General features: G+C 56.4%; 4 protein-coding genes across 4 annotated transcripts; 2 read left to right on the top strand and 2 right to left on the bottom strand.

Moving 5' to 3' along the window:
• Window positions 1-412: 412 nt before the first annotated feature.
• On the bottom strand, window positions 413-5,109 carry VOLCADRAFT_106647 (3-Isopropylmalate dehydrogenase). Its single transcript, XM_002955016.1, has 8 exons — window positions 4,741-5,109; window positions 4,245-4,356; window positions 3,283-3,437; window positions 2,868-2,964; window positions 2,409-2,544; window positions 1,997-2,189; window positions 1,496-1,588; window positions 413-1,211 (listed from the first exon to the last, which is right to left on the bottom strand). Exons 1-8 carry the CDS (start codon window positions 5,085-5,087, stop codon window positions 1,145-1,147), a joined length of 1,200 nt encoding a protein of 399 aa, XP_002955062.1. The 5' UTR covers window positions 5,088-5,109; the 3' UTR covers window positions 413-1,144.
• Window positions 5,110-6,357: 1,248 nt separating this feature from the next.
• Window positions 6,358-8,806, top strand: VOLCADRAFT_65444 (uncharacterized protein; the record flags this gene model as incomplete). Its single annotated transcript, XM_002955074.1, has 6 exons — window positions 6,358-6,513; window positions 7,194-7,349; window positions 7,678-7,891; window positions 8,054-8,158; window positions 8,456-8,586; window positions 8,681-8,806. The coding sequence occupies 6 exons, from the start codon at window positions 6,358-6,360 to the stop codon at window positions 8,804-8,806; spliced, it is 888 nt and encodes a 295-aa protein (XP_002955120.1).
• A 456-nt stretch (window positions 8,807-9,262) lies between these two features.
• upf3 (magnesium protoporphyrin chelatase) lies at window positions 9,263-16,776 on the bottom strand. The gene is made up of 17 exons (XM_002955015.1): window positions 16,665-16,776; window positions 16,548-16,583; window positions 16,364-16,466; window positions 16,027-16,187; window positions 15,811-15,945; window positions 15,398-15,559; window positions 14,963-15,261; window positions 14,636-14,793; window positions 14,260-14,519; window positions 13,585-14,038; window positions 13,161-13,402; window positions 12,738-13,022; window positions 12,251-12,514; window positions 11,756-12,025; window positions 11,012-11,548; window positions 10,715-10,890; window positions 9,263-10,625 (listed from the first exon to the last, which is right to left on the bottom strand). Exons 1-17 carry the CDS (start codon window positions 16,728-16,730, stop codon window positions 10,037-10,039), a joined length of 4,197 nt encoding a protein of 1,398 aa, XP_002955061.1. The 5' UTR covers window positions 16,731-16,776; the 3' UTR covers window positions 9,263-10,036.
• A 6,912-nt stretch (window positions 16,777-23,688) lies between these two features.
• On the top strand, window positions 23,689-26,729 carry VOLCADRAFT_106645 (uncharacterized protein; the record flags this gene model as incomplete). The annotated part of the gene is made up of 7 exons (XM_002955073.1): window positions 23,689-24,063; window positions 24,351-24,416; window positions 24,692-24,755; window positions 25,339-25,472; window positions 25,730-25,804; window positions 26,139-26,310; window positions 26,595-26,729. The coding sequence occupies exons 1-7, from the start codon at window positions 23,954-23,956 to the stop codon at window positions 26,727-26,729; spliced, it is 756 nt and encodes a 251-aa protein (XP_002955119.1). The 5' UTR covers window positions 23,689-23,953.
• Between the last annotated feature and the right edge of the window lie 159 nt (window positions 26,730-26,888).

The raw sequence follows: 26,888 nt of genomic DNA, 5'->3' as shown, positions 1-26,888 counted from the left end.
ACGTTTAGGAAAACGCTCTGCAAGCGCGTAGGTGTATCCATTACCGTACGCGTTTTTGGCTGGCTAGAAGGCAGGACTGAAGATTTTCACGAGACGGGAGAACTCCCGGGAGAACTGGCCATGCGTGAGGTTATTGGTCATTATTGGCCCATTGGGGGACTGTTAACCCCGGAGGAAGTATTACTACATGGGCATTGTGAAATTGAAAGCAGCCCCTGCATGATACCCGGCTGGTGGCGTAGCTAGCATTGGGGCCGTTCCTGCGAAGATTATCCGTAATTCATTTTCATATAGACGGTATGGCGCTTGCATAGTGTGCATTTTTTTGATGCGGGAAAAGAAGAACATGGCTAGCAGACGTCTGGGTGACGACCGCGGTGATGTGCGCGTGCATACCGAGTCCGTGCGCTATCGACGGTGCCGTACTTAATGTCGCCGTTGCGGGCCAATATGTGTATAGGGTGTCCATATCACCATGGATTGCACAAGCCGAAAGAAGTGTCACAAGTGACAGCGCCGATGTTGAAATTCTGGTGGCGTCCCCCAACCCGTCCGAAACACAACGTCCGCGCGACCCCACGTGCCGAGTAATGAGATTAGCACAGCAAGCACGTGTGGTCAGCCTTTCCTCATACCGCCAAAAAGTCTTCGACGTTTGCAACGTGCGTCCGAAATATCCAATTATATGTCTCGACACCTTTCAATACATTGTCCGATTGGCAAACATGTCCATATTCCCATTCCAGCACGGCAAGGTCAAAGAGGTCATTACGTGCAAGTATAAAACGTCTGTAAACAAAGACATGCCAAGCCGCCTTTCCGCCTGCAGTCGCCCGCGAGCACGCCATCCACATTTCAGGAAAACGTTGTACGGAGGGTCTTAATCTAACCGAACAATACCACAACCAAACGCTGCCGTGGCCGCACACGAAACCTCCTGGTGCCTGGGCATACACGCGCTGTGCTCGCCACACAGCCCGTTTGCTGTGCACGCAAAGGAAGGCGACCACCTGACCTACGCTCGTCTCTAGATGCCCCGACAGACATCGGCGACTTGGGTTCGTCGTCTCCGCACTTGCCAGCCCAACAGACGTGGAGCTAGGCAGTCCCGTAAGGTCCCGTTAGGAGGCTCCGCCGAACGCGCTCAGAGGTGCTTCATCAGCTCGGAGCCCATCTCGCTGCACTTGACCAGCCGGGTATCCGGTCCCTCCCTGCAGGGATCAGGTATGTGCGCCGGGTACGACGACGTCAAGAAGAGGGAATTGGAGGCAAGAAATGGGAGAGAAAGACATGATATATACGGCCCCCCTCGCCCTTGTTCCTCTGCATATCGCTCGACACCACGCAATGGGTTCCGTAGACTACCCAGCCCCTTTTTCCATACGCAAGCCCACATGCACCACCGGCCCGGTTTGTGAAATGGAGGAAACCCCTGCCGTTTGCGGATAAACATGTTGCGCTGTAGCGCTGCAACATTGCGGTTACGGTAACCCACTTGTAGATATCTCCGGTGCGCAGTCCGGCGTCCAACACTGCATTCACCGCGGCCTCCAGGCGGTCAGCCACCTTGGGGATGGACAGGTCGTACCTGCTCGAGAAGAGCGGAACCGTATAACATCAAATGGAAAGCAAAAAAGACCATTGTCAGCATCAGGATGTCGGGGGAAGAGATTTGCGTTACAGGACTTGGGGCCGCAGCACTTCAATTGGGAGTTCAAGTGTTATGTGACGCCCTAGCGCGCAAGACCTGCGGCCAAGGGGCCTCGAACAACGCCCTGCCCTCCTGTATCCTTCCATGCCTTCCAGACACAAGATAGGAAATCACTACTGCCTACACTACTCTCCATTTGAGGGCTGCATGTAAACGGGCTGCACACGACCCAAACTATACCAGTACGGGCCCCCCATCCTTGCAATTGCTGGCAGTTTCAGTGCCTGTCAGCATTTCAGCAGGCCTGCTCCCCGCCTGCTTCGGCACCCCCCGACTCATACCCACCTGCACATCATGGCTGCAGACAGCACCATGGCCAGCGGGTTGGCCACGTCCTTGCCGGCAATATCTGGCGCGCTGCCGTGCACGGGCTCATAGATGCCGGGGCCGCTGCCGCTGATGGAGGCGGAGGGCAGCAGGCCTAGCGAGCCCGCCAGCATGGACGCCTCGTCCGACAGAATGTCCCCGAAGATGTTGCCTAGTGATTGTACGGCACACGAGTGCGTCGGGTGATATTAAGCGCGAAATCCCAGCCGCCAACATTGCGGCCCGACACCCCCCTCTATGCAGCCACACCCCGTGCTTGAGACGCCCCCAGCCGCCTATGCTGCCTCCCTTTGCTGGCTGCACCAGAACCTGCCGCACCCCGCCCGCCCCGCTCCGCGTGAGACTCCCTGGTGGCGCCTTGCAAGCCTACCTGTAACAATGACGTCAAAGTACTTGGGGTTGCGCAGTAGCTGCATGGCAGCATTGTCGATGTACATGTGGCTCAGCTCCACATCTGGGTAGTCCTTGCCCACTCGGATCACCACCTCCTTCCACAGCTGGCTCACCTGTGCAGGAGCAGAAGGAAGCGCGTGCGTCAGGACCAGGAAATCGCCATTCTGCAGCATGTCGCAAACTTGAAAGACCTTAGTGATTACGGCGCAGATGGAGCAGCGCGGTTGAGGCGGCCTGGGAAATGCCAAATGCGAGGCACAAATGGGGAGGTGTGGCCCCGTCGCGTGGAAGTTGCATGCGTAGTCTTCAAGCCGTCTTTAAACCTCTTTGCTGATGTGCTGTCATTGCGCACTCACAGCCGCGAGTTTTGCGTCTGTCAGGTCAGGTCAGATCCACGCCCCTGGGCCCTGGCGCGTCTTGCCCACCCCCTGCGCACCTCCAGCACGTTGCTCTTCTCCACGCTACACAACCGCTTGCTGCGCTTGCGAGCCGCCTCGAAGGCCACGCGGGCAATGCGCTCCACCTCAGGCTCACTGCGTGGGCCGACGGGCGAAGGGGAATCCAGAGGACAAACGCAGGAAGGCAGCGTCAGGAGGACGGCCCTCCGGTTGCTCCCATTGCGATCACCACGTCAAGACGCGGTATCCGCCTTCTCTCTGCGTGAAAGAACTCCCCGGGACGAGCCTTACCTGCTCTGGTGCTACGGCCGAAGTGGCCCTCTGCTGGCCGTTCCCCCTGCTTGCCTGAATAGATATACAGACGGAATCCAAGCAAAATGCGATACTCTTGACCCCCAACCGCCCGGATTCGACCAGTGGTGCTGTTGTCACCGGGGAGTCGGTACCGCTCACCTGTACACGTCCGTATTGAAGCCGATGCGCTCGCCCTTCTCGTTGACGCCGAAGCCGCGAGGCTGGCCAAAGTAGATGCCCCCCACCAGCTCACGCACAATGAGGATGTCCACTCCCTCCACCAGCTCGCGCTTCAGCGGAGAAGAATCCGCGAGCTGCCGAAAGGCGGAGCGGATTTGGAGACCATAATGGCACGTGACGTAAGTAAAACAAGATTGCGGGAAATGCCAGCGGTTAAAATGCCGAGGCTGATATCCCTGACGTCGCGGCTCACAGTCACCAACCAGCCCTCCCAGGGAAGCTTTCCTTCCTTACGCATTCCATCCCGGCCACAGCCACAGCTGTATCACAGCTGCAGATATGAATATGATCGGGTGCGCCCTTGGGACATTCCCTCGGCGCGTTACTCCGCACGAGGATGCTTACGCAACCTCCACACCTCCCAGCTCATGCCTGCTGAGACTGCTCGGCTGCTGCGACATATGGCTAGCAGCAGCCCTCCCTGGATCGGATCTGACCTATCCATGCTCGCTCCTCCACCGCAGGTGCCTTCACTGCTGTCACCCGCACTCGGTACCGCCGGGGGATCCACTGCTGTAGTCACCAGTGCTGCTACTGCAGCTACTGCTCTACCCGTTGACAGCGGCGCTGTTCATTCACCCTCTGCTGCTGCTGCTGCCACGGCCGCCGCCTCCCACCGGGCCGTATCTGCACGGTTACCAGCCCTGGCCATCATCCCGGCCGCCTTCTCACCACATTTCGCTGAACAGCGCCCTGTCAGCGCTGCACAGCCCTTCTGCGCTGTCAGCGCTGCCCCCTCCCTGGCGTGCTATAATTGAGCCTTGGCGGCTGACCAACCTAGAATCTTGCCGATATGCCTTCCAAACGGAACTTTGGTATCCTCTCCTTACATACAGAAAGGTCAGTTTCCCGCTGGCCTTTGTTGCAGCGCTTGCACCCACCTGACGAGGCACGATGGCGGGACGAAGGTTAGCAAAGGCGTTCAGACCCGCACGGATTGCCAGCAGGCCCCGCTCCGGCCGCTGGGCGCTGGGAAGCGTGTCCCACTTGTAGCTGGGGAGTTGGGAGAGGGATGCGCCGGGGGCAGGGTAGGTAAGAAGCTGTGGCCATGTATGAAGGGGCTCGTGTATGTCCTAACATCGTGTTGTGGTCAGCGTGCCTCATGGACAGCCGCCGGATAGATATCCCTCTCTATGATTTAGGTTGATTAAATCGGTACTGGGGAGTGGTTAAAAGGTAAGCGAATGATCATGGGTAAGAGTGGTCAATGTCGGCTCAACACTTCAGTTGTGCCCGGTGCGAGTAGTTGTTCACCAACGGGTCCAGGTCGCATACACAGGGAGTAGCTGCGCCAATCGAGCAAGACCATTTTCAGAATTAAGCAGCGTTTGGAGAACATTTGATAGATGGCATGGACGCCTTACGTAGGTGGCCTACCCGCCGATTGCCGCAAGCAGCACGGCGTCGCTCTCCTTCGCCGTAGCCAGAGTCTCATCCGGAAGTGGTTTGCCAGTTGCATCAATTGCGGCGCCACCGATTAGGCAGTACTTGTATTCAAAGTCCTCGCCCTCCTTAGCGCCGGCCATGGTGAGTGCCTTGGTAGCCACCTCCATAATCTCCGGGCCGATACCATCGCCAGGCAGTACGCAAACCTTGTGCACTTTACATACGGTTGTAATTTGAGCGGAGCGCGAGATGCGACCAGGAATGAGCACTTGCCGTCCCACCAGGCGCCGGCAAGCCACGCTGGCGGCACGGCCGATTCGCTTCCCGGCGAGAGCCATTTCAGGAAGATGACCAGATGATGTCCAAGTGGAAAGGAGGGATCCTGGACAGTTAGTGCCTTAGTCTGCATACGCGACTGTCGTACTCAGATTGCAAATTATTAAATGCTACTCGCCTTTTCTGCTCCAAAGCCTATAACTTAAACATCTTATTGCACATTTGCCTTGGAGGCAAAAAAGCTATGAATAACTGAGACCGGCAGGTCTCCGTTGACCTTTACTTTACGTATTTGACTAGAAAATCCTAGGTCGCACCCCACCACACTGACAATATGTCGCATTTAGTTGGAGCGAGGCTACTCGTACCGGGCACAGCATGGCGGCCCAGGCAGGCAAGTGTGTTATATTGAAAATAAACAACACGGACCGTCTTCGCAAGTGCACTGGATTGCGCTGCACTTGTTTTTCACGTCATCCCAACAGTGTGAGGTTTGACTTCGTGCAACCTCCTACCACGGCCTTCTCTTCTGCCTCGTAGGAGACTCCAACTACAGCCGATGTACTCCATTTCGCCCGGCCAACTAGGGGTTATCCTGAGGGGCGCATTCAAATCCTTTGCGATGACGGGACAGTTACATGGTGGGACGTTTCGAAGCTCAATCCCGATTGGATCACAGCCCATCCGGACCCGGCCTCTGCCAAGACTTTAACGCCCAATAGCCGTGGCGGCCGGCGATCAGCAGCCACAACCCCCAATACCACCGGCCGTACGGGCCGCCGGCGACGTTCCTCCCGTGCCGGCGACGGCTATGACAGCAGTGGCGCTGGCGTCCTCAGTGACGGCGAGGGCCTAACACCCAAGCGGCTGAGCCCGGAGGGACCCGTAACTACTACGACTGCCGGCACCGCTGAAGAGGCACAAACAACAGACGGCGTCGGCATACCCCCGGGTACAGTGCCCGAGTCCGAAATGCGGCGCCGTAACCCTCCGCGCAAATCGCTTCGCTTCGCACCAGGAACCGTCAGCCCCAATGGCCACGCGACTGCTAAGGCCTCGGCATCCAATCTCGGCACCCTTGCGGGAGCTACGGCAGCAAGAGCTACCGTACCTCCATCGTTGCCCTCCACGCAGCCCATGAGCCCACTCACGTCCCCACGCACCAGCGAGGGCGGCTTGGCAGGAAAGGCTGCGGCACCTGGCTACACCTCGGCTCCGCCGCGCCTTCCCTGGGAGCGGCGCGTCCGCAACACGTTGATCATCTTCCTGGTTATGCTTCCTGCTTTCTACTTCCACCGCCAGCTGCACTATGGCTGCAGCGAGAGCCAGTACATGCGGCCCTTGACGGCTGTGTGGGCCGGCGACTTGCGGGCTATAACCACCTTAGACTTCTGGTGCGCCGTTGGCTACCAGGAGCCCCTGTTAGTGGTGAATTTGGTCTTCTTCCTCAACGTGGGGATCCTGTTCTGGTTCATAAGCGTGCTGCAGGTATGTGACACGCAATGGTTTATGGGAATAGCCTGGTTAAAGTTGGGTCCAATGTGCTCGTGAAAGGGCTGCAGCGGGCACCTACATGCTTCAAGGCAAAACACGTGAAGAGAAGTCCATCATTTTGTTGCAATGGGTAGGCTGATTGTTTGGAGAGGCCAAGGTATCCGGTGTCAGCTTTTTTTCGAGCACTTCATGCGCTGTGCTGTGCGCGGTTCCTAGAAGTTGCATATAGAGGTGCTCTGGTGACTACCACCTGTGACATGATAGCTCCTTATGTTGTGGCTCGTGCATTGTCGACACAGCACCAATCCGAACAGAATATAGAGCTCTTCCCGGTTGCTCGACTAACAGCGCCCTATTCCACCGCATCCCTGTGCCATGCATTCTTGCCGAATGTGCCATACACGACACGGCGTTTTGCCTGATGGCGCAGGGAAGCACCTGGGTAAGCTACTAGGAATTTCCTCGACGAAGATAAGGGCTTGGCAGTGGCCCAACATGGTGCTTTGTTGAGGGAACGGGTCGTTGGTTTCCACGTCATTGTCACTTGTGCTGCGTTATGTCAGTGGGTGGTTTCGGTCCCTTCTAGGTGTTGGGCATACAACCGTCTTAGCAAGGTGCGTAGCAATACCTATCCCGTCGTGCTGATAAGCTGGTCCTGTTGGTTAACCCTGCAGTTGATCGACCCCTTCTGGACCATCATCCCCGTCCTCATCGGGACCTTCTACCAGTACCACCCTGCGGCGACCACCCAACCGCTGCGCAGTCGTCTGGCCATGGGCTTGCTCTGGATCTGGGCGGTGCGGCTGACGCATTCGTACTTCCGCAGGTCGGTGTATGCGATTGGACGAGGCAGTTGCAACCAAACTAATTACGAGGCAGGCGCACCTGGCGCTATAGAGCCGTGCGTCCGTTGAAGGCATGTCAAAGCCCCATTGAGCAATTAAGTATTCCGGGGCGTTGTCGTGGATTTCCTCAGGGTGGCGGCTCTAGTTCCGCACCAGCAGGTCGCAGCCACCAAAGCGGCGGGCGTGGGTGGGCAGTAGCTGTTCAGTTCATGCAGCGGGTTTGAGAATTGAAAGCTCGGCTACTTTCGGAGCTGTGACCCGTGCCTGCCTTAACAAGCTAGGCCACCATGCCCTGAACCATTTGTGCAGGGAGGAATGGCAGGTTGGTGCCCGGGAAGACTGGCGTTATGCGCGTATGGCGCAGAGCATGAGCCGCACCTGGTGGGTAGTCGTGTCGTTCTTTGCAGTGGGCGTCACGCAGCAGCTCATGCTTGTGGGCATCACACTGCCGCTGCTGGCAATCCATACCTCCACGGCGCCTTGGAACCCCATTGTGGACACGGCGATCTTTGCGTCCGCCGCGACAGGTAAGGGTCGGAGGCCTTCATGGAATGCCGGATACCTGATGCGAGTGAAGCCTGTATGGCTTGGTCTGCTTGGTGGTCGAATGGGCATAGAATTCGCGGCTCTCCGATCAGTCGCGTCCGTAAACTCATCCATGATGTGCGGCTTGACAATCTGGGGTGCAGGTATCATGGTTGCCCTGATCGCTGATAACCAGCTGCGTGACTTCATGGTGGAAAACGAAAAGCGAGCGCAGGAGGGCCGAGTGCGATTGCTACTGCTGGACACAGGTGAGTTGAGTGGCCTCCCTGCATGTTTTGTGCATGCCTTGTGCCTTGGTCGCAGACCCCACATGCTGCACGTAGGAGCGTTATGGATTAAGCCGTTTCTGTCCTGTGTTAAATCCTTGGCGCCGTCCAACTCCTTTGCGCACAAAATAGTTTCCTGCGTAGTTCCTAGCTTCCCATGCGTGTGCCTTTACGGGTTTCGTGGGTTTGATGCACCATTTGTTTACCTGCTCTGGTGATCGTTCCCAGTCAAGTGTGACAAGCTTCACCTTACTCCTCATGTGTGTTGTTTCTTCTCAGGTTTGTGGCGCTACAGCCGTCACCCGAACTTCTTTGGCGAGCAGCTGTGGTGGTGGTCGCTCGGAATGTGGGCTGTGATGTGCGGCCAATCTTGGATGCTTGTTGGCGCTGCGTTCAACTCTCTCTGCTTTGTAAGTCGAAACACCCATGTGCGTCTCTCCATGCCGATGCGCATGCCATTTGCCCTCAGGTGGTATTAATTATAATGCGACTTGTACGCTGCAGATCTCCATCACCCGCATGACCGAGGCGCGCATGCTAGAACGCTCGGAGAGAGCAAGTATTTATTGCCACTACCAGCGGACCACCAGCGTGTGGATCCCGTGGCCCAAGCGTGCAGCCACAGCTTAAGCAGGACGTGACGGAATTTGCGGGAACGACTGTCGCGAATAAGGATTTTGGCTAATTTGCCGGGACAAATATTGCGATTTCCGTTTGTGCTACAGGGCGTGCATCACGCCGTCATAGTTGCACGAGCTTTCATGAAGATTTTGAAGCGTGTGGGGCGGAATTGATTGGGGGGAGTTGGCAGGTGGTTGATGCTTGCCAAGGAATAGCATCCTTTACCTGAGCATAGGATCAGCGTCGATGTGTACTCTATCTAGAGTTTTTTATTAATGCCTTTACAGTAGCATTAGGACCGTGCATAATGGGGATGCTCGGCACTGAGCCGTATCAACGTGATTATCCTTTACATCCTCCTCTTTGGAGATGTACGTTGAATCTCTTGATGTGGTACTCGTCCCTTGAAGTATTGGATTAAATATCTCAGAAACCTCAGAAAATCCTGAAATAATTAACGTGTATCATTCTTGTACCTGTTACATGGTCATATTACACATCAGTACAGATCTAATACAAATTACAGTATAAGGGAACAAACATCGATAGAGTCCCATTCACATTCCTATATAGCCGCGTTATAGCGAAGAAATGGGTAAAAGAATTACATACCAACAAAAAACCAAACGTTAAAAGACACATTTCATAACCGAACAACACCACGCCCATAAACCTCTCACTCCACTCTCATCACTCCTAGCAAGCCAGGAAACTGGGGTCCGACGGGGTGATATGCAGCCATAACGGAATGCAAACAATCCCCAATGAACTCCCATACGTCCTCGCACAAACGACGCACTCCAAACGACATGGTCTGCCCATCACGATGTCATCCGCTCCTCAATCCCTGCGTAGGCCCCTCGACACCCACTATTCGTCATGAACGAATGTCCGGTGATCCCTCCTCTCAGCTGTCTTCCCTTCGCTCCAATCCGCTCACACCTAGAAGATGCACAGCTGTACATTATCCCACAGCTAGCTGAATCATGAAGCAGCGCTGGTGCATTGGTCTTCAATGCAAGCGAACAGGCCTCACACCGAAAACACCAACAATCATGGATCACACTGGCAAAAACAGCCCTACGGAAGGGAGCACTATACACGGACCCAACCGTGACGCCAAACCAAGACCATGGGAATCCCGAACACCCCCATCGAACTGAGCTGTCCAGGCTCCGCGCGCATGCCTAATCAGCCTGGCTTCAGAAGGGTTGCACATGGCAAAAAGCGATCACGCTCTTACTCGACACCCTCGATCTTGTCCTCCACATCCATGTACAACTGCCGCAGCCGCTCCAGCTGCTCCGGCTTGGCGTCCCAGTACCCACGGCCGTTGGCCTCCAAGAACGTCGCGACAAGCTTGCGGAAGCTGTTTGGATTAGTGTTCATCAGACGCTGCGCCATCGCCTCGTCCTCAATGAACGTGGAGTTCGCCTCGTCGTAAACCCAGTTGTCCACCATGCCTGACGTCGCCGACCAGCCCATCGTGTTGGTCATGCGCTTCTGAATTTCGCGGACACCCTCATAGCCGGAGGCAAGCATACCTTCATACCACTTGGGGTTGAGCAGCTTAGTGCGCGCGTCGAGGCGGACAGTCTCGCCCAGCGTCCTGACTTGCGCATTCGCTGTGGTGGTGTCGGCAATATAAGCATTCGGAGTCCGGCCGTCGTTGCGCAAGGAAGCCACCAGCTTCGTGGGGTCGGAGTCGAAGTAGTGCGATACATCCGTGAGTGAGATTTCGCTAGAATCCAGGTTCTGGAATGTCACGTCGACGGTCTTCATAGCCACTTCGAAGACGTCGCGCTGCATCTCACCGCCAGCACCCGGCCTGGGGGGACGTGCGGCACATCCATTCAAGTTAGACCAGAACCTCATTGCAGCACTGCCTACTAAATGAGCCATGAAGAAACGCCTTACCGGTCCGAGTTGAAGGCATACGACTTGCGCTTCAGATACATCTCCTGCAGCTGGGACTCATCGCTCCAGCTGCTGTTCTCAACGGCCAGGTTGACGTTAGACGAGTAAGAACCCGACGAGTTCGAAAACACACGAGTGGCAGCATCGCGCAGGCTCTGCAGGCCCAACTCAGCAGCCTGTGGACAGTACCACAATTTCCAAAAGTGAGGAAATCATTGCGAAATAGGAAAAATAGGTGACGGCGCATTCATTCCGCCACACAAGAGCAGAACGCTCGCGAGCAAGTTGGACTCCTACCTGCTGCTTAGCATGCTTCCGAACGAAGTTCATCTCATCAGGCTCATCCTGCTCCGCAGCCAGCTTGATAGCGCGATCCAGGAGCAGCATTTGGTTTACGAACAAGTCGCGGAAGACACCCGAGCAGTTGACGACGACGTCAACGCGTGGGCGGCCCAGCTCCTCCAGCGGAATTACCTCCAGCTTGTTCACGCGACCAAGGGCATCCGGCACAGGCTTGACGCCAACCATCATCATTACCTGGGCGAGGGATTCGCCGTAAGTCTTGATGTTGTCCGTGCCCCAGAGGACCAGCGCAATTGTCTCAGGGTACTTGCCGCCGTTGTTGTCGCGCTCACGGTCGAGAAGGCGATCCACAACAAGCTTAGCGCTCTTCAAAGCGGCCTGGGTTGGGATCGACTGGGGGTCGAGAGCGTGGATATTCTTGCCCGTTGGAAGAACGTTAGGGTTGCGGATAGGATCGCCGCCTGGTCCTGGCTCCACGTACTGGCCATTGAGAGCCTCCACCAGCGCGCCGAGCTCATTGTCCTTGACAACCTGCCGTGGCAGTGGACGAAACGCATCAGCCACTGAACTCTCTAGTTAATCTGAATACATATCCATTACTCACGCCAACAGTGCACAGTTAACCTGCCTTCTCATGGATGCAATCAGGGGCAACGATCCCCTTTTGATAACGATCCCCTTTTGATAAATGCAACGATCCCCTTTTCATAAAGCTGTCCGAGAAGCACCAATTCATACCTGCGTCAAGCAGAACTCGAGGTAGTCGAATAAAGTGATGAGCTCCTGGCGGTCAGCCTTAGCGAATTCGCCGTTTTGCAGAGCGCGGACCCATGGGTCCACGTAGAAGCCCGTGAACTTAATGAGCTGCGTGACGAAGTTAGTGCCGATGCGACCGTTCAGACCCGTGCGGTCCTTCACAAACTCGCGCACGCAGGCACGGCAAGCCTCTGTAATGCGCTGCAGGCAGTCGACGTCTGCCAAAATACCCTTGTTGTTCCCTGAATAGACCTGAGAAGCATCAGGCGGCAGATTTTATGGTAAGAATTACTTATCAGCAAGCCTGGCAGTCAATGTGCCTTCCCATATGGTAAATTTCCGTCTAGAGTCCCGATAGGCGTTCGCCATGTCCAAGGGTTACAGAATCCACATCAGCCCTAGGCCACACACCCAAAGATTTGGGGCCAAGCTCCATGTATTCAAACTATAGCTGTGAACGCTCAAGATACAATTCACCTGCTCCATGTCGCGGCCGATTGCGCGCGCCAAGATGCCAGGCAGGCCCTTGATGGGGGGATTGTTATCCGGGCGGTCCAGCTCGGCAATGTTAACCAGAGTAGCAACTGCCTCCTCGGCCGTAGGCGGGCAGCCCACCACGTGCAGGCCGCATGGCAACAGGCGCGACTCGATCTCCATCAGCTTGCGGTACACGTTGCCCACGATCAGGTCGCGGTCTTCCATTGACAGATCTTTTGCTTCGCCCTCAGGCAGCTTGACATCCTGCACACGGAAACAAGTTGATCATTTGTCGTGTCCCTATGATTATGACTACAGCTCGAGACAGTTCGTTTGTTTTAAACTCCACTCCTCCGAAAACTGCAAGGGGCGACAACACATTAATCCTCTATCGACGGGACAATGCGCCCCGGAAACAACGCCGCCCACCAGCATCACGAAACGTTATCAATTTGGGTCAACTATTCCTCATGCCTCGGCTACTAACCTTGTCCAGGTTGCACTGGCGAGCCGTCTCAATGATAGTGGCACAGATTTGCTCTGCGCGGCCGCTCTCACGCATGCCCTGGTAGCTGCTAATCAGCTCCTTAAGCTCCTTGAGGCCCTTGTACAGACCAGCGTTCTCAGCAGGCGGGGTAAGGTAAGAAATAGTGTTCGCGTAAGAGCGGCGCTTGGCGATGGTAGCCTCCGACGGGTTGTTCGCAGCGTAGTAGTAGACGTTGGGGATGGTGCCAATTAGGGAATCAGGGTAGCAAACGCCTGACATGCCGACCTGCAAACCAGGAAACCCAAGGTAGCAACCCCGTCAGTGAGGCTGGCATTCCTGAAAGAACGAACTGGCGAAAGTGCCGATGAGCACTGCTGCAAGGATTACACTGCATCAGGTTTAACCCCGACGTGACAGTCGTACCTGCTTGCCGGGCATGAACTCAAGCGAGCCGTGAGTGCCAAAGTGCAGCACTGCATCGGCCTTGAAGATCTTCTCTAGGTAGGTGTAGTAGGCAGCGAAGCCGTGATGCGGCGAAGCGCTCTTTGAGAACAGCAGACGCATCGGGTCGCCCTCGTAGCCAAACGTCGGCTGTACACCAATGAAGACGTTGCCGTATTGGCGGCCGTAGATTAGCAGCTCCTGGCCATTTGTGTTCAGCGTACCTGCAAGGAATCATCAAATTCGTACAGGCACAGCTGAATCCAGGCTCTTTGATGCAACGATTGCTGGTCTTACCAGCCCCAGCCCCAGCGCCGGGAGGAGGTTAATGCGCGAGACTTGATGCGTGCCAGTTCCAACGTCAGTTACGAAGGTAGGCGACATCTCTAAACTTCCTCCAACGTACCCGGTGGCTTGCCCCAGTTCTCCTCGAGCGCCTCGGAGTAGTCGCAGAGCCGCTGGTACTCGTCGACCTTCATCTTGTACGCAATGTGAAGGTCAGTTGAGTTGAAGCGTGCTTCCTTCTGGGTCAGGACCGACTGAATGAGGTCCTCCTCCGACGGGGGCAGCTGACCCACATCGTAGCCTTCACGCTGAAGGTTCTTCAGCACACGGTAGATAGAGCCGAATACGTTCAAATACGCCGCCGTGCCCACATTGCCCTTGTCAGGCGGGAAGCTGAAGACCGTAACAGCCAGGCGCTTCTCCGCATTCCGCTTCTTGCGCAGACGCGCCCAATTCACAGCACGAGCACACAAAGAGGCAATCCGATCCGGCAATGAGTGCGACTTGCCCGTGTTGGAGTCGCGACCAGCAAACACAATAGGCTCAATAGCGCCGTCCAGCTCAGGAAGAGCAACCTGCATTCATGAACAAGCAAGACCTTCTTCACCCACATGTTGTACACCCAACTACTTTTTCAGGACGCCCGTCGGTGCACTTGCAAAACCGGCATACAGTAGACAGCATGTTGGAAGTGTATACTTCGTCAAAGACGCGGATCCCTCCAAACACACAACCTCAGTCTTTGCTACAAGCCGAATAGATGCAACCCATTGGCAGCCGCCATGCCCATCCGTACCTGCAGAGCCACCTGCACAGGGTGCACGCCGAGCTCGCTGTCAAGCCACTCCTCTGTGGTCTGGAAGACCAGCGGCAAGGAGACCAGATACGGGACATTGAGGGCCTTAAGAGCCTCAATGGCCTTAGGGGCATCTTGGCGAGCAGGGCCACCAACCAAAGCGAATCCCGTCAGCGACACCACCGTGTCCACGAAGGGACGGCCTGAGCCCAGCGGGTCGTAAAAGAACTTCTTCACCGGCGACGAGAAGTCCAAGCCACCTGCGAAAATAGACGTTGTGACACTTGAACGTTCTCCCTTGACCCGAAACAGACAGCCTATGTCCTCAAAACGAAACCCACAGGCACCACGGAGCGAATTTCGCGTAAAAGCGCACCTGCAAAGACCGGGATAACCTTAGAGCCCCTGCTCTCCAGTTCCGCTACAACACCACTGTAGTGACCCTCGTCACCCGTCACCAAATGCGAGCGCTGGAGCACCAGACCAATGACAGGCGCGTCCTTAGCGAAAGTCATGTCCTTGCGGGTGTCGTACCTGTAGGAAATATCGTACGGGTATGAACAATAACATTGAACCAGGTAGCGAACGGACATAGGACACAAATCGTAATGCCCTGGCAGATCAAAACCCTCCATGAACGGGGAATCGGACACAGGTTCGCTTGATTTAGTACATTACTTAATGTCAAGGACTATACCCTTACCAGTTCAGGTATTCTTTCAGGTCCTCGTACATCATCGGGGCCAGAGGATGCCAGACACCCACATCCGGGTACTGCTGCGGCTCTGCTACACTGAAGTCCACGCCCTTGAGAGCGGGCACATATGACGAGCAAACATTCAACAACAAGTTCTCCAGGTTGTCCGAGTTTCCACCCAGCCAATACTGCAGACTGTTTACAAAGTTGCGAGCGTCCTGGGCTTTATCCGAGGGAAGGTACTTGAGCACCTTGGGCAGAGTCCGAACCAGCTTCAGAAGACCCTCCTCAAAGTTGTCGTTGTTCTGCACGACAAGACAAATGTCTATCACTTCTTGCATTTCCTAGTTCCCAATGACCCAAACCCGATAGCCCCAAACACATGCATGCAAAAAAAATATAGAATCCAGACTGCGGCCGGCTACACGTGCACGAGGTTACCTTCCGGGCCGACTTGATGAACTCCGAAAACACGGACTTTGACTGTCCCAGCTGAGACATGGAGAAGGTGCCAAGCTTGTTCAGCTTCATAACAGCTGGCATGGACGGGAAGATCAGGCAAGCATCCAGCTGGTCGCGAAGGGGCTTAACAGCCTCCACAATCTGCGGATATGGGATGCACCGTTCACATCGTTACCAGACACTTCGTGTCCATGTCGTGAATATGCCATACTGCTTTTAAGAGCACGCGTGCTGGCATGCAAGATTGTTGCGCGTTGCAGGAACTTCTAGTTTAGGCAAGAATCCGTTTGTAATCATGCCCCCCAACCCGCCATAGCCAGCATCGAGTCCCTTGAGTACCCCTCCGCCCCATATCATGGCCCACGCCCTTCCTTCATTCCCGGCCAGCTTGCCTTTTCAGCCAGCTCCTCAATGAAAATGAGAGAGCCGATGAAAATATTCGCGGTAGCAACATCCTGCTTAAGCGCCTCAAAGTTCTTCGCGTCGCGGAGCTCCTCCAGCAGGTAACCAACCACCTCGAAACACACCTGTGTTAATGGCCATTAGCACATTCAGCGTACGGCCAACTGCATAACATCTGCCGCTGTCATCGTGCATCAGCAGCATACCTTGCTGTTCTTCGCGTTGATGTTCTTTACGGCCGCGGTAATTGCGGATTGATACTGGGCCTCCAGCACGACGTACACAACTTTTACCGTTACACGCCCATTCACGTTATCCGGGACGACACGGCGCAGCTCCGGGCTGGTGCTAGTGAACAACCCAGTGCCTGCGAACACGAAAGCCGGTCAGGTAGGAGGTCGATGCACGGATTGCTGCTCCATGATAACCTTGCTACAGCCCAGAGCTTCAAAATAATCCCATGAATCATCAACCAATGCTTCTCCAAAGGGATGTCGACTGACAGGCTTTACAAAAGCGGTCCCAACGCCGTAGATAGCTCACCTTCATCACGAAGGTCCAATGAAACAGGCTTATTGCCTGGCTTGTTCCCGCCTGTGAAGGTCGTCATCGGAGGCCGTGGCCCGGTAGCCACATTGCAAGCAACCTGGAAGCCCAACTATGCGAGGATCAGTATTGATCTTCCAATAAGCATAACGTCAATGTCATATAGATTGACATTTCGTACCTGGCGGGTGCTGGCCACACGGGGGCTGGGCACAGCCTGCATCGCATCGTCCGCCGACCATGTCAGACCATAACCTCTACCAAGCAGCATAATGGATGATCCAAAACTAGTCCTTACAGGCTTCGTGGTCAGGCCCGCCGCTGGATGCGCGGCGCGCCGGCCGAGAAGCGTCTGATGCTGCATATCACTCTTTCTTGAACCCCTCAGAACCCTCTCCACACAAAAATCCCTAAACGTGACAACTGTATGTAGAAGGGTTGCAAGGAGGACACCAAGACTAAAACTCCTGAAAGATCTGCGCCCTCTTTCGGAGCAAGTCGTACCGAAGACCGGGGATCCCATCCATTGTGTGGTAACCCGCAGCGCCACACCACCACAACGTCGCACGTAAATAGAGATCGTAACGGTTACAACCATGTATTCACTCTCTATTTACAGATAAATTCTAGGATTACAGAACAACAAGATATTGTCATTTACAGTCTTTTGCTCGAGGTCATGATCCAAGATGCCTATTTGCCATAACCTTACTAGCTTGGACTGCTAAGCGCCTACTGTGATACGCTTGGTTTCAGCCCTCGCGTGTGTTCACTGCTAGCTTTGAGCCTGTCTTTGCACGTGTTCAACGCTTCAGGTTTCACCGACATTTAACAGCGATCCTCCATAAATCATATACTCCTCTTGCTATCTAGGATTTGGGAAAATACTAGAATGAAACGCGCACGCGCTTCACCTGCAATAGTCAATTTGAATGCCACGCTGGGTGTAAAGCCAGAGGTTTAAAAGAACGTGCATTCTTGAAAGTCGCTGTTGATGCTTTAATAATGCACATTTCCAGTCACTGACACTATAGCGGCTGTCCTGTCTCCATTACCCCACCCACTCCCACATCCACCCACTCAACATTTATACCCCATAACCGTACTTCCCCGCAACCTCTCCGTGAGGATCTACAAGAAGCAACTATGCATGAGTGGCAACACACTATGGACACATATGCCAAAAGTCATAGCCGCTCCAACCTGGTGCCCTACTCAGACTCTTTTCTGAACGCCATCCGCATTAGCACGCGGCGATAAGCCTTGCATTGGTGCTCCTCAATGGCCGACCTCCCTAGTACTAGCCTCCGAAAGCCCTCACCGGCAGGTAGCTCAAAAATTATATAATCCTGCCCTGATGGTGGACCAGCTGCCTTCCCCGTGGAAGCAGCAGCAACAGTGGTGCCGCCAGCACAGCCGCCGCCGCGGTCGGAAATGGTATGCTCAGCAAATACTGCCTCGGCAGGAGGCATGTCCGCTGAGCACTGATGCGGCGCAGTCTGCAGCCGGATATGCAGGATGCATCCGGGCGGTAGAAGCAGCGGCAGTTCCTGCGGACGTTGGATGCGGACGCAAAATTGCTGCTTGCCCGTATTCCCGTGTGCCATGGCCGAGGAAGCAAGGAGTGTTGCCCCGTGCTTGTTGGGAGGTTTGCCAGCCAAGCTGCGAACAGGTTCCATCTATTCTAAGCCACGGGCAAGCGAGTGGACTGCCGGTTAATGGACAGAGTTCTTGGAAAAGAGACTTTTGACGGGTAGAACAGCGGCAACATCCAATAGGAAACAGTTCGACGCTCCGCTCTGTTGTCGCCAGTTCAGGAACAAGGAAGCCAAGCGGGGGAGAAAGATCTAAAGATGATGATCGTGGCGACGCGACTAGAGAGATATCCTGCCTTGCACAGTGGGTGGCAGCCGACAGCAGAAGCCGGACACAGGCAGCAGCCAGCTGGGCAATGCCTTAGGTGTCCTGCTGGTGCTGGGTGTGCTGCCCAGCACGCACCATAGCGTGAAGGCATCACGGTAGGCCCTGTGCCTGCCCCTGGCCGTTCGCCCTAGAACAACAAAATTCAAGGCGAGCTGTTATGCACCTCACCTAGCTGCAGCAACTACCATGGACCAAGTGCACACAGTCGCAGCAGGAAAGAGGAAAAAGCACGCACAGACCAGAACGCCATGTACAAACACCCCCGCCGGGTCGCGTTCCCATGGCCGTGAGGATCGCCTCCATCGTCTCGAACACCCATTATGCGTGGTGCTGCAGGCACACAGCAACCGGTGGTGTGCGGGTCTTGCACGCACCTGAGATCCATAATGCGTAAGATCGGATGCCCTAGGGACTACTAAAGCCGCGGCGTTTGTCCCTGCGACGGCGTTGGCTACAGCTGCCCCACCCTCCCCCGCCACCGCAGCAGCAGTTGTGCAACTCCAGGAGGCCTCGGATGCTGACGTCTCCGCGCTCCTAAGTCCCGGTAAAGGTGCCGCGGCTGCGGCCGCTGCCGCCACCGCCGTGGTCTCCACCAGGGGCAGCTCATGGGGGTGCGGCAGGGATGGCAGCGCGGGCAGCGGCGGCAGAGAGGCGCTCAGGCGCTCTTTCGATGCGGCCGCCGCCGCCGTAAGGGACACCAATGCGGATTCGACGCTCTGCCTCAGCCGCTCAGCAGCCGCCTCGGCTGCACGGCGGACATCTGCTGCAACATCGCCAGCGGCCGCAGCGGCAGGAGCATGTGGAGGAGGCGTGGCCTCCGATCCAGGTTCGGAACTTGAGTCGACAACGACGCTGGGCCGTTTGGTCGTCGCCACCTCCTGCAGCCACTCCTGTACGACTTCTAGCTGCCGCCGCATCGCTGCCTCTGCCTGGTCGCCCGCCGCCGCTACCCCCTTAGCCTTCCACTCATCAAGCGCTTGCACAGCGGCCTTGAACGCTGCACTGCCGAGCACTGCAGCGCTTAGCTGCTGCACCATGCCGGCTGCGGCGGCTGTGGTGGTGGCAGCCGCGGCGGCCGGCGGCAGCGCTGGCGCAGCTGTTGGCCCGACTGCTGTCGGCGTCAGAGCTTGTAGCTTGGTGGATAGGTTCTGGAGACACCCGCGAGCCGAGGCACAGCCGGAATCACATCACATAACAAACCTTTGTAAGGCTTTCGGTCCCCCAAAGCCCACGTGGCAGGCACCTCGGCAGATTGTGCACTTGTCTCTCCCACGGAGGGTTCCCGGATATCAGTTTTCGTTTTCGTCTCGGTGCCCTTACACCGCGGCATAAACACAATCCTAGGTGGATTCAGACTCAGCCAAGGCCTGATGCAGGAATAGCAGATGACTCATCAGATGCGTCTCCCAGCGCCCAACCGAGAACTGACAACCGACCAACCGACAATAGGTCAGCAGCAGCGAACGGGGAGTGGGGCACGCGAGAGCACCTGGCATGTGAGCTCTAGGCGCTCTGAGCCCTGTACGAGTCCCCGGCGCGTTCAATAAGCTGCGCTGCCCACAGTGCAGCTCAGCTCAGTTCAGTTCAGATAACACGAGCCTACCATAGCATGACACACCAGCACACCACGTGCCCTGTGGGCCGCCCTGACTGCCCCTCACCCTGACCAAAGTGTGGTCCATTACTGTCCGTTGGAGCTCGGCGTACCAGTCTACCTCCTGCACACGACCGTCCGAAATGGGAAATAAGCAAGCGTGTGCATGCTTTCTTGCGTGCATGGTTGTGCGTAAGTGCGGCGTACGGCATCGGCACCGGCAGGCCGGCGGTACACTCGTTCCCCAGCTCCTGCTCAGGCCATCTGCAAGGCCTCCCGTAAGGGGGCGATGGCTGACCGTTTGAAAGGACAGGGCTCTACTGTCACAGCCGTCCCATCGTCCAACCAATCACGCCACCAGCAGCTCCCCCCCTCCCTCCCTCCCCTCCAGGCCCGCAACCGCCTACCCGCAGCTCCTGCTGCAGCCTGGCCAGGCTCGCTGCATTGAACCTGTTTAGCGCGTTAACGGTCAGATGTGAAAGGAAAGAAATCGCACAGCAAGTCGCGTAGCGGCATAGCGCCATAAGGGGAGTTGGGACGCATGCATGCAGGATTGCATGCACGTCAAAAATGGAGCCCCAGCCTTCAGCCTTCACCCCTAGCCGTACCTTGACACAATGTCGTTATTAAGTACGACAGAAGTGACGTACGGCCTGCAGAGCTCGGCTAGCGGCGCCGACATGACCGCTGGAGGCGCAAATGCCACACAAGAGATCAGCCCGGGCGGGATGGCCGCTGTCCTGCCGCGACGAGTCGGGTGGGGCAGGGCGCGTAAGGACACCCCCGACATGTGGCAAGTACGCACTTGACGAGTACGTACCTAGCCCATCCCCACCTACACAGTCATCATTCCCCGCACCTGGCCGCCTCCACCAAACCCTCCCGCAGCATCACCGCCGCCAGTGCCGCCACTGCACCCCCCAGTGAGTGACCCACAAGCTGGAGACGGTAGGCCCCAGGGGGCCCCAGAGAGCGGAGCAGTGCTGAAAGGGAGGAAGCGAGCGGGCAGCAGGGGGCCCGCGAAAAGGGGAAAGAGCACGGAGTGGGTCAAGCGGGATTGGGCGGGCAGATTGGCAGGTGGGCAGGCAAGCAGCGGGGTTGGAAGGGTTGTGTTAGGGGGGAAGGAGGGGCCAGGGTACGCGGCCAGGAAGTCCGCGGTGTCAGTACGACATGTATCGTTGGATATTGGCATAATATCGTACAACCGTACACCGGGCAAACAAGATAGTGCGGTCGCGCAAACGCAACATGCCCCTCTTGTCGCTCTGACAACTGCTGATGACAAGCGTGTATTTCATTTGGTTGAAGGACTCTCTTCCCCCTTAACCCCCCTCAGTTCCCCCGCCAAGCCCGTACTGGTGTTCCAGTACCTCTCCAAACCTCCCCATCCCACCTCGCCACGTAAAACCCACCAGCCACTCTTGCCGCCTCCCTTTGAACGAGCCAGTGGGCTGCGTGCGTCATGCCCCAGTGCGCCGCACCCACCCCCAATGGATGTGCCGCCATGGCTAGGTCGGTAAGCAGGTCGGAGAACACCTGGGCACAGGGTAGCACGGGGGAAGTCAGACCCGGGCAATGTCCGCAGTGAACGGTTGTGTGTGTGTGTGTGTGTGTGTGTGCGTGTAGGCGAGGAGGCTTCGCGGCCATACCCGGCCGAGGTGGGTGGCCCACTCGCTCCCGCTCCGCCTCAAACGCCCTTTCGTGGACACGTAACGCACCTTCTCCTCCCATATAGCTGTAGGCCCGCACCTGTCGGCTTCGTTCAGTCCTGGCTTCATTCCTTGACTCCACCCCCTTCCCTGCGTGGCCCTCTTTTGACCATTATCCCCTCCCTTCTCCACGTATAACCCCCAACAGACCCTTATATAACATAAGGTAGCGCATCCGTACCAAAACATGGCTCTCTCCTTCCTTCTCCATCTCCGTCTCACCCGTCCGAAAACACCCTTCCTTCCCCACTTCTCTCCCTCTCCCTCGCGCGCCTCCTAACACTCCCCCCTCGCTCCTCACCCTGGTTCCCCGCACCCCCCACACCACTCTCCGGCCCCAGTGGTCCACCGCCACGTAGTACCCCGGCTGCAGACTGCCGCCCTCAGGCCGCCAGACGCGAACGTGTTGGGCCTGATGGGGATAAAGGAGGAAAGGGGGCGAGCGAGAGGAAATTTGAACAAGGAATTACACTTTACACGACGCGGGAGAAGTAACAGGAGGGGGAGGGGGGACAGAGGTAGAGATGAAGAGGAAGGGCGGGAGAAGGGCGGGAAGCATCTTGGAATCGGGCAACAAGCAGGGCCGAACATAGAGCATGGGGGCCACAGGGGCAGGGGGGCAGGGGAAAGGAGAATGGGACATTGGCCGGATGTGCGGCACAAGGCGCCCTAGCTCCTCAGAATACACTCAAGAGGTACAAGTGCGGTACATGTAAGGGCACAAGGAACCAGATATACCCAGGATATGGGTTTGCTGAGGTCAGTGCCCCTCCGCTGGCTGTCTTTGCTACCAACTTTATGCACAGCTTCTGGTGCTAGTGATGCTGGCGCTGGTGCTAATACTGCTCATGCTGCTCCTGTTGCGACTACTGCCGCTGCTAACACTGCCGCTACGTGCTGCCACGGGTTCACCTGTACTAATGCCACTATAGCCGTTGCTCACCCGCAAGCATGTGGTTGCCGCCAGTGCTGCGTCACTCCGCCGATAAGCACCCTGTGGACAGACAGACATATGGACACACAGACATATGGAGGTCGCCTCAGGAGCAGCGCAGGCACAATGGGAAGGCGACTCTGGCAGCGCTGGTGGTGACGGTGCCAAGCTCGTCCCAGGGCAATCACAGCCACAACCACCTAACAAATAGTTAATCACCACCAATACCAACCACGAATTACCAGTCCTAAGGTCCCAGCTTATCAACATTCACGCGACAACTTTCCACCAAGCAGCGTCTTGCAGCCAAGTACCTACAACCAACGCCAAGTACCTACAACCAACGCACAACGAGAGTGGAAAAGCTCACATGCGCCAGCTCAAGCGCATCCAGCAGTCGCTCCGCCTCGGCCTGAGTGGCCTCACCCGGGGGCAATGGCCGACCGGGGGGGTGGTCGGACAGCTGGCTCTCCTCATGATGTCGAGCAAGAGCTTGCAGACCGAACGTGACATGGCCCACGCCCAGACCTGTGCCACCCAGGGCACCCACACCGCGGATAAGGCCCGCAATGGCGCCCAGCACGGACAGCAGGCCGGGACTGTGGAGCTCCGAGGGGCCTGCGGCTGCGGCGGCAGCGGCATCCCGCCGGCGGCCTGCGTGTGGATGGTAGGGTGCGTAGTGTGTTCGACATCGGACATCGCTTACTACAGCAAAATGCATCAGGGCATTACAAATGCTGTGTGGATATGGATGTGAATTATGAGATGCCAGTTGTGGATGTCTATGGGGGGGTTAAATCCTCACCTAGCGCCTTGGCCATGCGCTGCCTCGGTGGCAAGGGTGATTGCGTCCCACATGTGGGCTGTTCCACGGAGCCGGGACTGACAACGTCACATTGGGTATGGGGATTGTCAGGTTCGCCGGCGCTGGCGCCACTGGCAACACTGCCGCCACGGACGCTGAGGCCGAACAGAAAGCCCGAGCTGGACATCAGGGGGCCGTATGAGTTCAGCTGGTTGGAGAGGAGGGTAGAAACTTGTCGCCATCGGCACAGTGTATCGCTGTACGGGAAAAGAGAGTTGAATGACGTGAGCAGCATGGCGCAACCGCGCAGCACCACGGCTGATGTGCTGCTAATAGATTAAGAAATTACTAGCATGAAAATTTTGTTAAGGAGAGCTTCTGCGCGAGGTGCAAATTTTGTTTTAATTTATAAGCGGCCGGCCATCTAGCAGCCCGCATAATGCTTGATGCATACTCCCTAATTATAAAATTAAATCAGGTCTGTGCTGAATGTAAGGCACAATGACCTTGAATCCTTTGTCCGCAATAAAATGACTGATAAAACCGTACTTGCTATTTACCCAGTAGGTTGTTGATAATGCAGTGCGAAATAGGTACGCGAGATTAACGCATACCTAATAACATGAATAGAGTATCTCTCCTGTCTACAGCTGGCGCCCTCTTTGTTGGTCTCCTGGCATTTGCTCTATCGCCCGCCTGCTTGAGGTGGCTTCATGGACTCTTGGCCGCCAGGTAAGCTATAGTTATAGACACACGACCTAAAAAGGGGGATAGGGGAGGTCTCCCTCACAACGGGCGGAAAGCATTGCAAGGAGGGACGGTCTAGGGGTCGTGATCATGAAGCTCGAGCACGCCTGATGCGTGGCTGCAGCCTGCATGCTACGTGTCCAGACCCTTTTCCATGCGCACTGTCAGGCAGCAGCTACAGAGGTGGTTTCTTGCCGTTCTCATTTACTCCTGCTGCGTGGTCGCCTGGGATTACTTTCCCATATCTTCCCCCGTACGGTGTCCCCAAGTAGGACCCCGCCCTTGCCCAAGGATGCAATCGCCGACGTCGCCATAGTCTTGGGCTATGCGCTTTGCAGGTGGGTGTTGGAATTTGGCTTACAAAGGGCTGCATCTTGTGGCAGGAACGGTAGGGAGGATAAGAATTGAGCCAGGTTGGGTTGATGCGGCTGTGGTTGGTTGGCGCGGCCCGGTCTTGGGCGGGTTTAGACTTTTCCCCGCTTGACAGTGGGCGCACGAAAGCTTGGCGGCTGCAGTAAGGAGGGCGTTGGAGAGTCTCCCCTGATATTCCTAATTGATTTGTGGTGTGTTCGCACGGCCATGACTCAGTCGCCGCACGCCATACACCGTACAGGAACGGCAGCCTGACGGAGCCGCTCAAGGGCAGAGTTCAAGCGGGCGTGGATGCATTCCTTCAGGTTAGGCAGCTCGCGCGTTAACTGTCATGCTTTCAGTAGCAATGCCCATAGGGCGCAACAGATCCTGCCTTTGACATGGCAGCCCATGTAAACTTTCAATCCGAGTGGCATTGTTCGTTGCACTGGGCGGGTGAAGCGGAGGGCTATGAAGGCCGATGTCCGGGAGGATGGATGCGGCCATATGGTCCCCATCAGGCAAGTTGGCGCCCAGTTTAGTGACCATGTCTGTGGCCGGTCGGCGGCCAGGTTTGTCGCGTGCAAATCCACGTCAGTATGTTTGCCAGTTGTGTGTTTTGAGGAATGGCCACTTTACTTCGAAACCCATTACTGTATGAATGCACCTGCGCTTTGCGATCGCCGCCGGCGCTGCTTGCTCGCTTGTACCCAGGCATGGATGGAGCTACCGAGAAACGTGATACACACCCTTTCTCTGCTCTTCCCGCCGGGCTGTATCCCCCCTTTTTTCCTCATTTCCATTCCGGGATCCCCCTCCTTTTCCTTTTGCTTTCCCTCTCCGTCTCCTTCTTCATACTACCCGGCTGGACATGGCGGTGGATCCACCTGCGACACCGGAGCGTGTTAGGGCCGTGCACGTCACCTGCTTTTCAGCGGCTCGCACCCCGGCGGTGTGGTGGTCCGCCGTACAGAGGCCAACGTCATGCGCGAGTACGCAGAGCAGCTGATGCCCGCCGGCGAGGCGGCCGGGTGGGCCGAGCGGTGCGAAGGGGGGCTTTCCATGATCGTGCGAACTGACAAGCATTCCTTTTGCACTCGCATGCGAAGCTAACTGACACCGCAAGGGTGCGCAGCAGCCCTCTGAGCGCTTGCTCCCAGCTTTTCCTTGCACAACGCGCCCAATGAGTGCCGGGTTGCACGGCAGGCGGGACACCCTCACGGCGTCAGTTGCATGGTGGCGTAACTCCTAACATACGGTGGGCCGCTGTCCCGCTGTGGGTCATGTTATGACGGTGCAGGTGGTTGGAGGAGGATGCCTCGACGTCCACGTACGAGAATGCGCTCTTCAGTCTGGCGATCTGCAAGGAGAAAGGGTGAGCGTTATCTTCTGGCTCGCCAAGCCGGCTATCTCCGGAGGTCCAGAAGCTCCGGGTTGCGCGGGTATGGAATACGGGGTCGTGCATGTGTGAAGAAGTAACAGTGCAGTGTGCCGTACGGAGATCAGGAACCGCGCATGTGGGTTCACCACAAGATGTATCCTCAGGGCTAAGGGTATTCAATCCGTGCCTGACCCTTCGTTAGTCGGACACTGCCAGGCTGCAAGCCCACCTAGCTCCCTCTATGCTCTCTTACGTCCCGCCCTTGTGGCGTCGCTGACCACATAACCATATATACGCACTGCTGTACGAACCCCGCATGCGCATCCAGGTGGAAAACTCTGTTGATAGTGACAAGTCCGTTCCACCAGCTGCGTTCAGAGCTGGTGTTTCGGAGGCTGGTTTCGGAGGCGACGAAGGCAGCTGCTGGGTTAGCGGGACAGGAAGCGGCATCAGCAGGAGGAGCGGGGTTGGCGCGAAAGGACGAGCACCTAGCAATGGAGGTACGACTTGCTGTGGGCCTGTGGCACGTGGGCAGCATTGCAGCCTGTTATTGACCTGGCATTCGGGATCAGACTCGCGTCTTGGTGTGAGAGCTCCAATGCACTTACCGAGTCATCCCTGAGCGTCGTGTAGAGCATTCAGCATCAGTAGGTGCAAGAGCGCCCACCCTTACACCTGGCCCATCTCACCATCTGCACCACAGCATTTTTGACTGCGTGCCTCTTGAGTATATATAACTGCCTATCTGTAAGCTGTCCTAAGGTACCGCGATGGCTCATGCCAGGTGTTTATGGCGCGTGCGGCCATGGTCCCTCACGCCGGCTACTTCTCACCGCTGGCCAACCGCCTAGTGGACTTGTGGGACTGGATCAGGGAGCTCCTGGCGCTCGTGTACTACTACACGAAAGGCCGGCTGTAACATGCCCCGCCTGTCTTCTGTGACCAGTATTCCAGTACGATAGTACAACAATACATCTTTTTCAGGGCCTGGTAGAGCGTTTTTCCAGGGTACGAGGTGCTGCTAACGGTGCTGGTGGGTGCATAGTCTGCGGGGCAACTGTGTTTACTGGCCTGCGCT

The sequence above is a fragment of the Volvox carteri genome, assembly GCF_000143455.1.
Source record: "Volvox carteri f. nagariensis unplaced genomic scaffold VOLCAscaffold_48, whole genome shotgun sequence".
Classification (NCBI taxonomy): domain Eukaryota; kingdom Viridiplantae; phylum Chlorophyta; class Chlorophyceae; order Chlamydomonadales; family Volvocaceae; genus Volvox; species Volvox carteri.
The sequence above is the reverse complement of the archived record's forward strand: the minus strand, read 5'-3'. Positions and strand labels throughout refer to the sequence as shown.

What these genes read in the sequence shown, in the direction of transcription:
- VOLCADRAFT_106647 (XM_002955016.1), bottom strand. Translation starts at nt 5,087, where the DNA reads ATGGCTCTCGCCGGGAAGCGAATCGGCCGTGCCGCCAGCGTGGCTTGC. An exon ending in CCGCCATCGTGCCTCGTCAG is followed by an intron (nt 3,438 to 4,244) that starts GTGGGTGCAAGC and finishes GCCTTTCGGCAG; the next exon opens with CTCGCGGATTCTTCTCCGCT. An exon ending in CTTTGACGTCATTGTTACAG is followed by an intron (nt 2,190 to 2,408) that starts GTAGGCTTGCAA and finishes TACAATCACTAG; the next exon opens with GCAACATCTTCGGGGACATT.
- upf3 (XM_002955015.1), bottom strand. Translation starts at nt 16,730, where the DNA reads ATGCAGCATCAGACGCTTCTCGGCCGGCGCGCCGCGCATCCAGCGGCG. An exon ending in ATTGGACCTTCGTGATGAAG is followed by an intron (nt 16,188 to 16,363) that starts GTGAGCTATCTA and finishes TCGTGTTCGCAG; the next exon opens with GCACTGGGTTGTTCACTAGC. An exon ending in TCGAGTTCTGCTTGACGCAG is followed by an intron (nt 11,549 to 11,755) that starts GTATGAATTGGT and finishes CTGCCACGGCAG; the next exon opens with GTTGTCAAGGACAATGAGCT.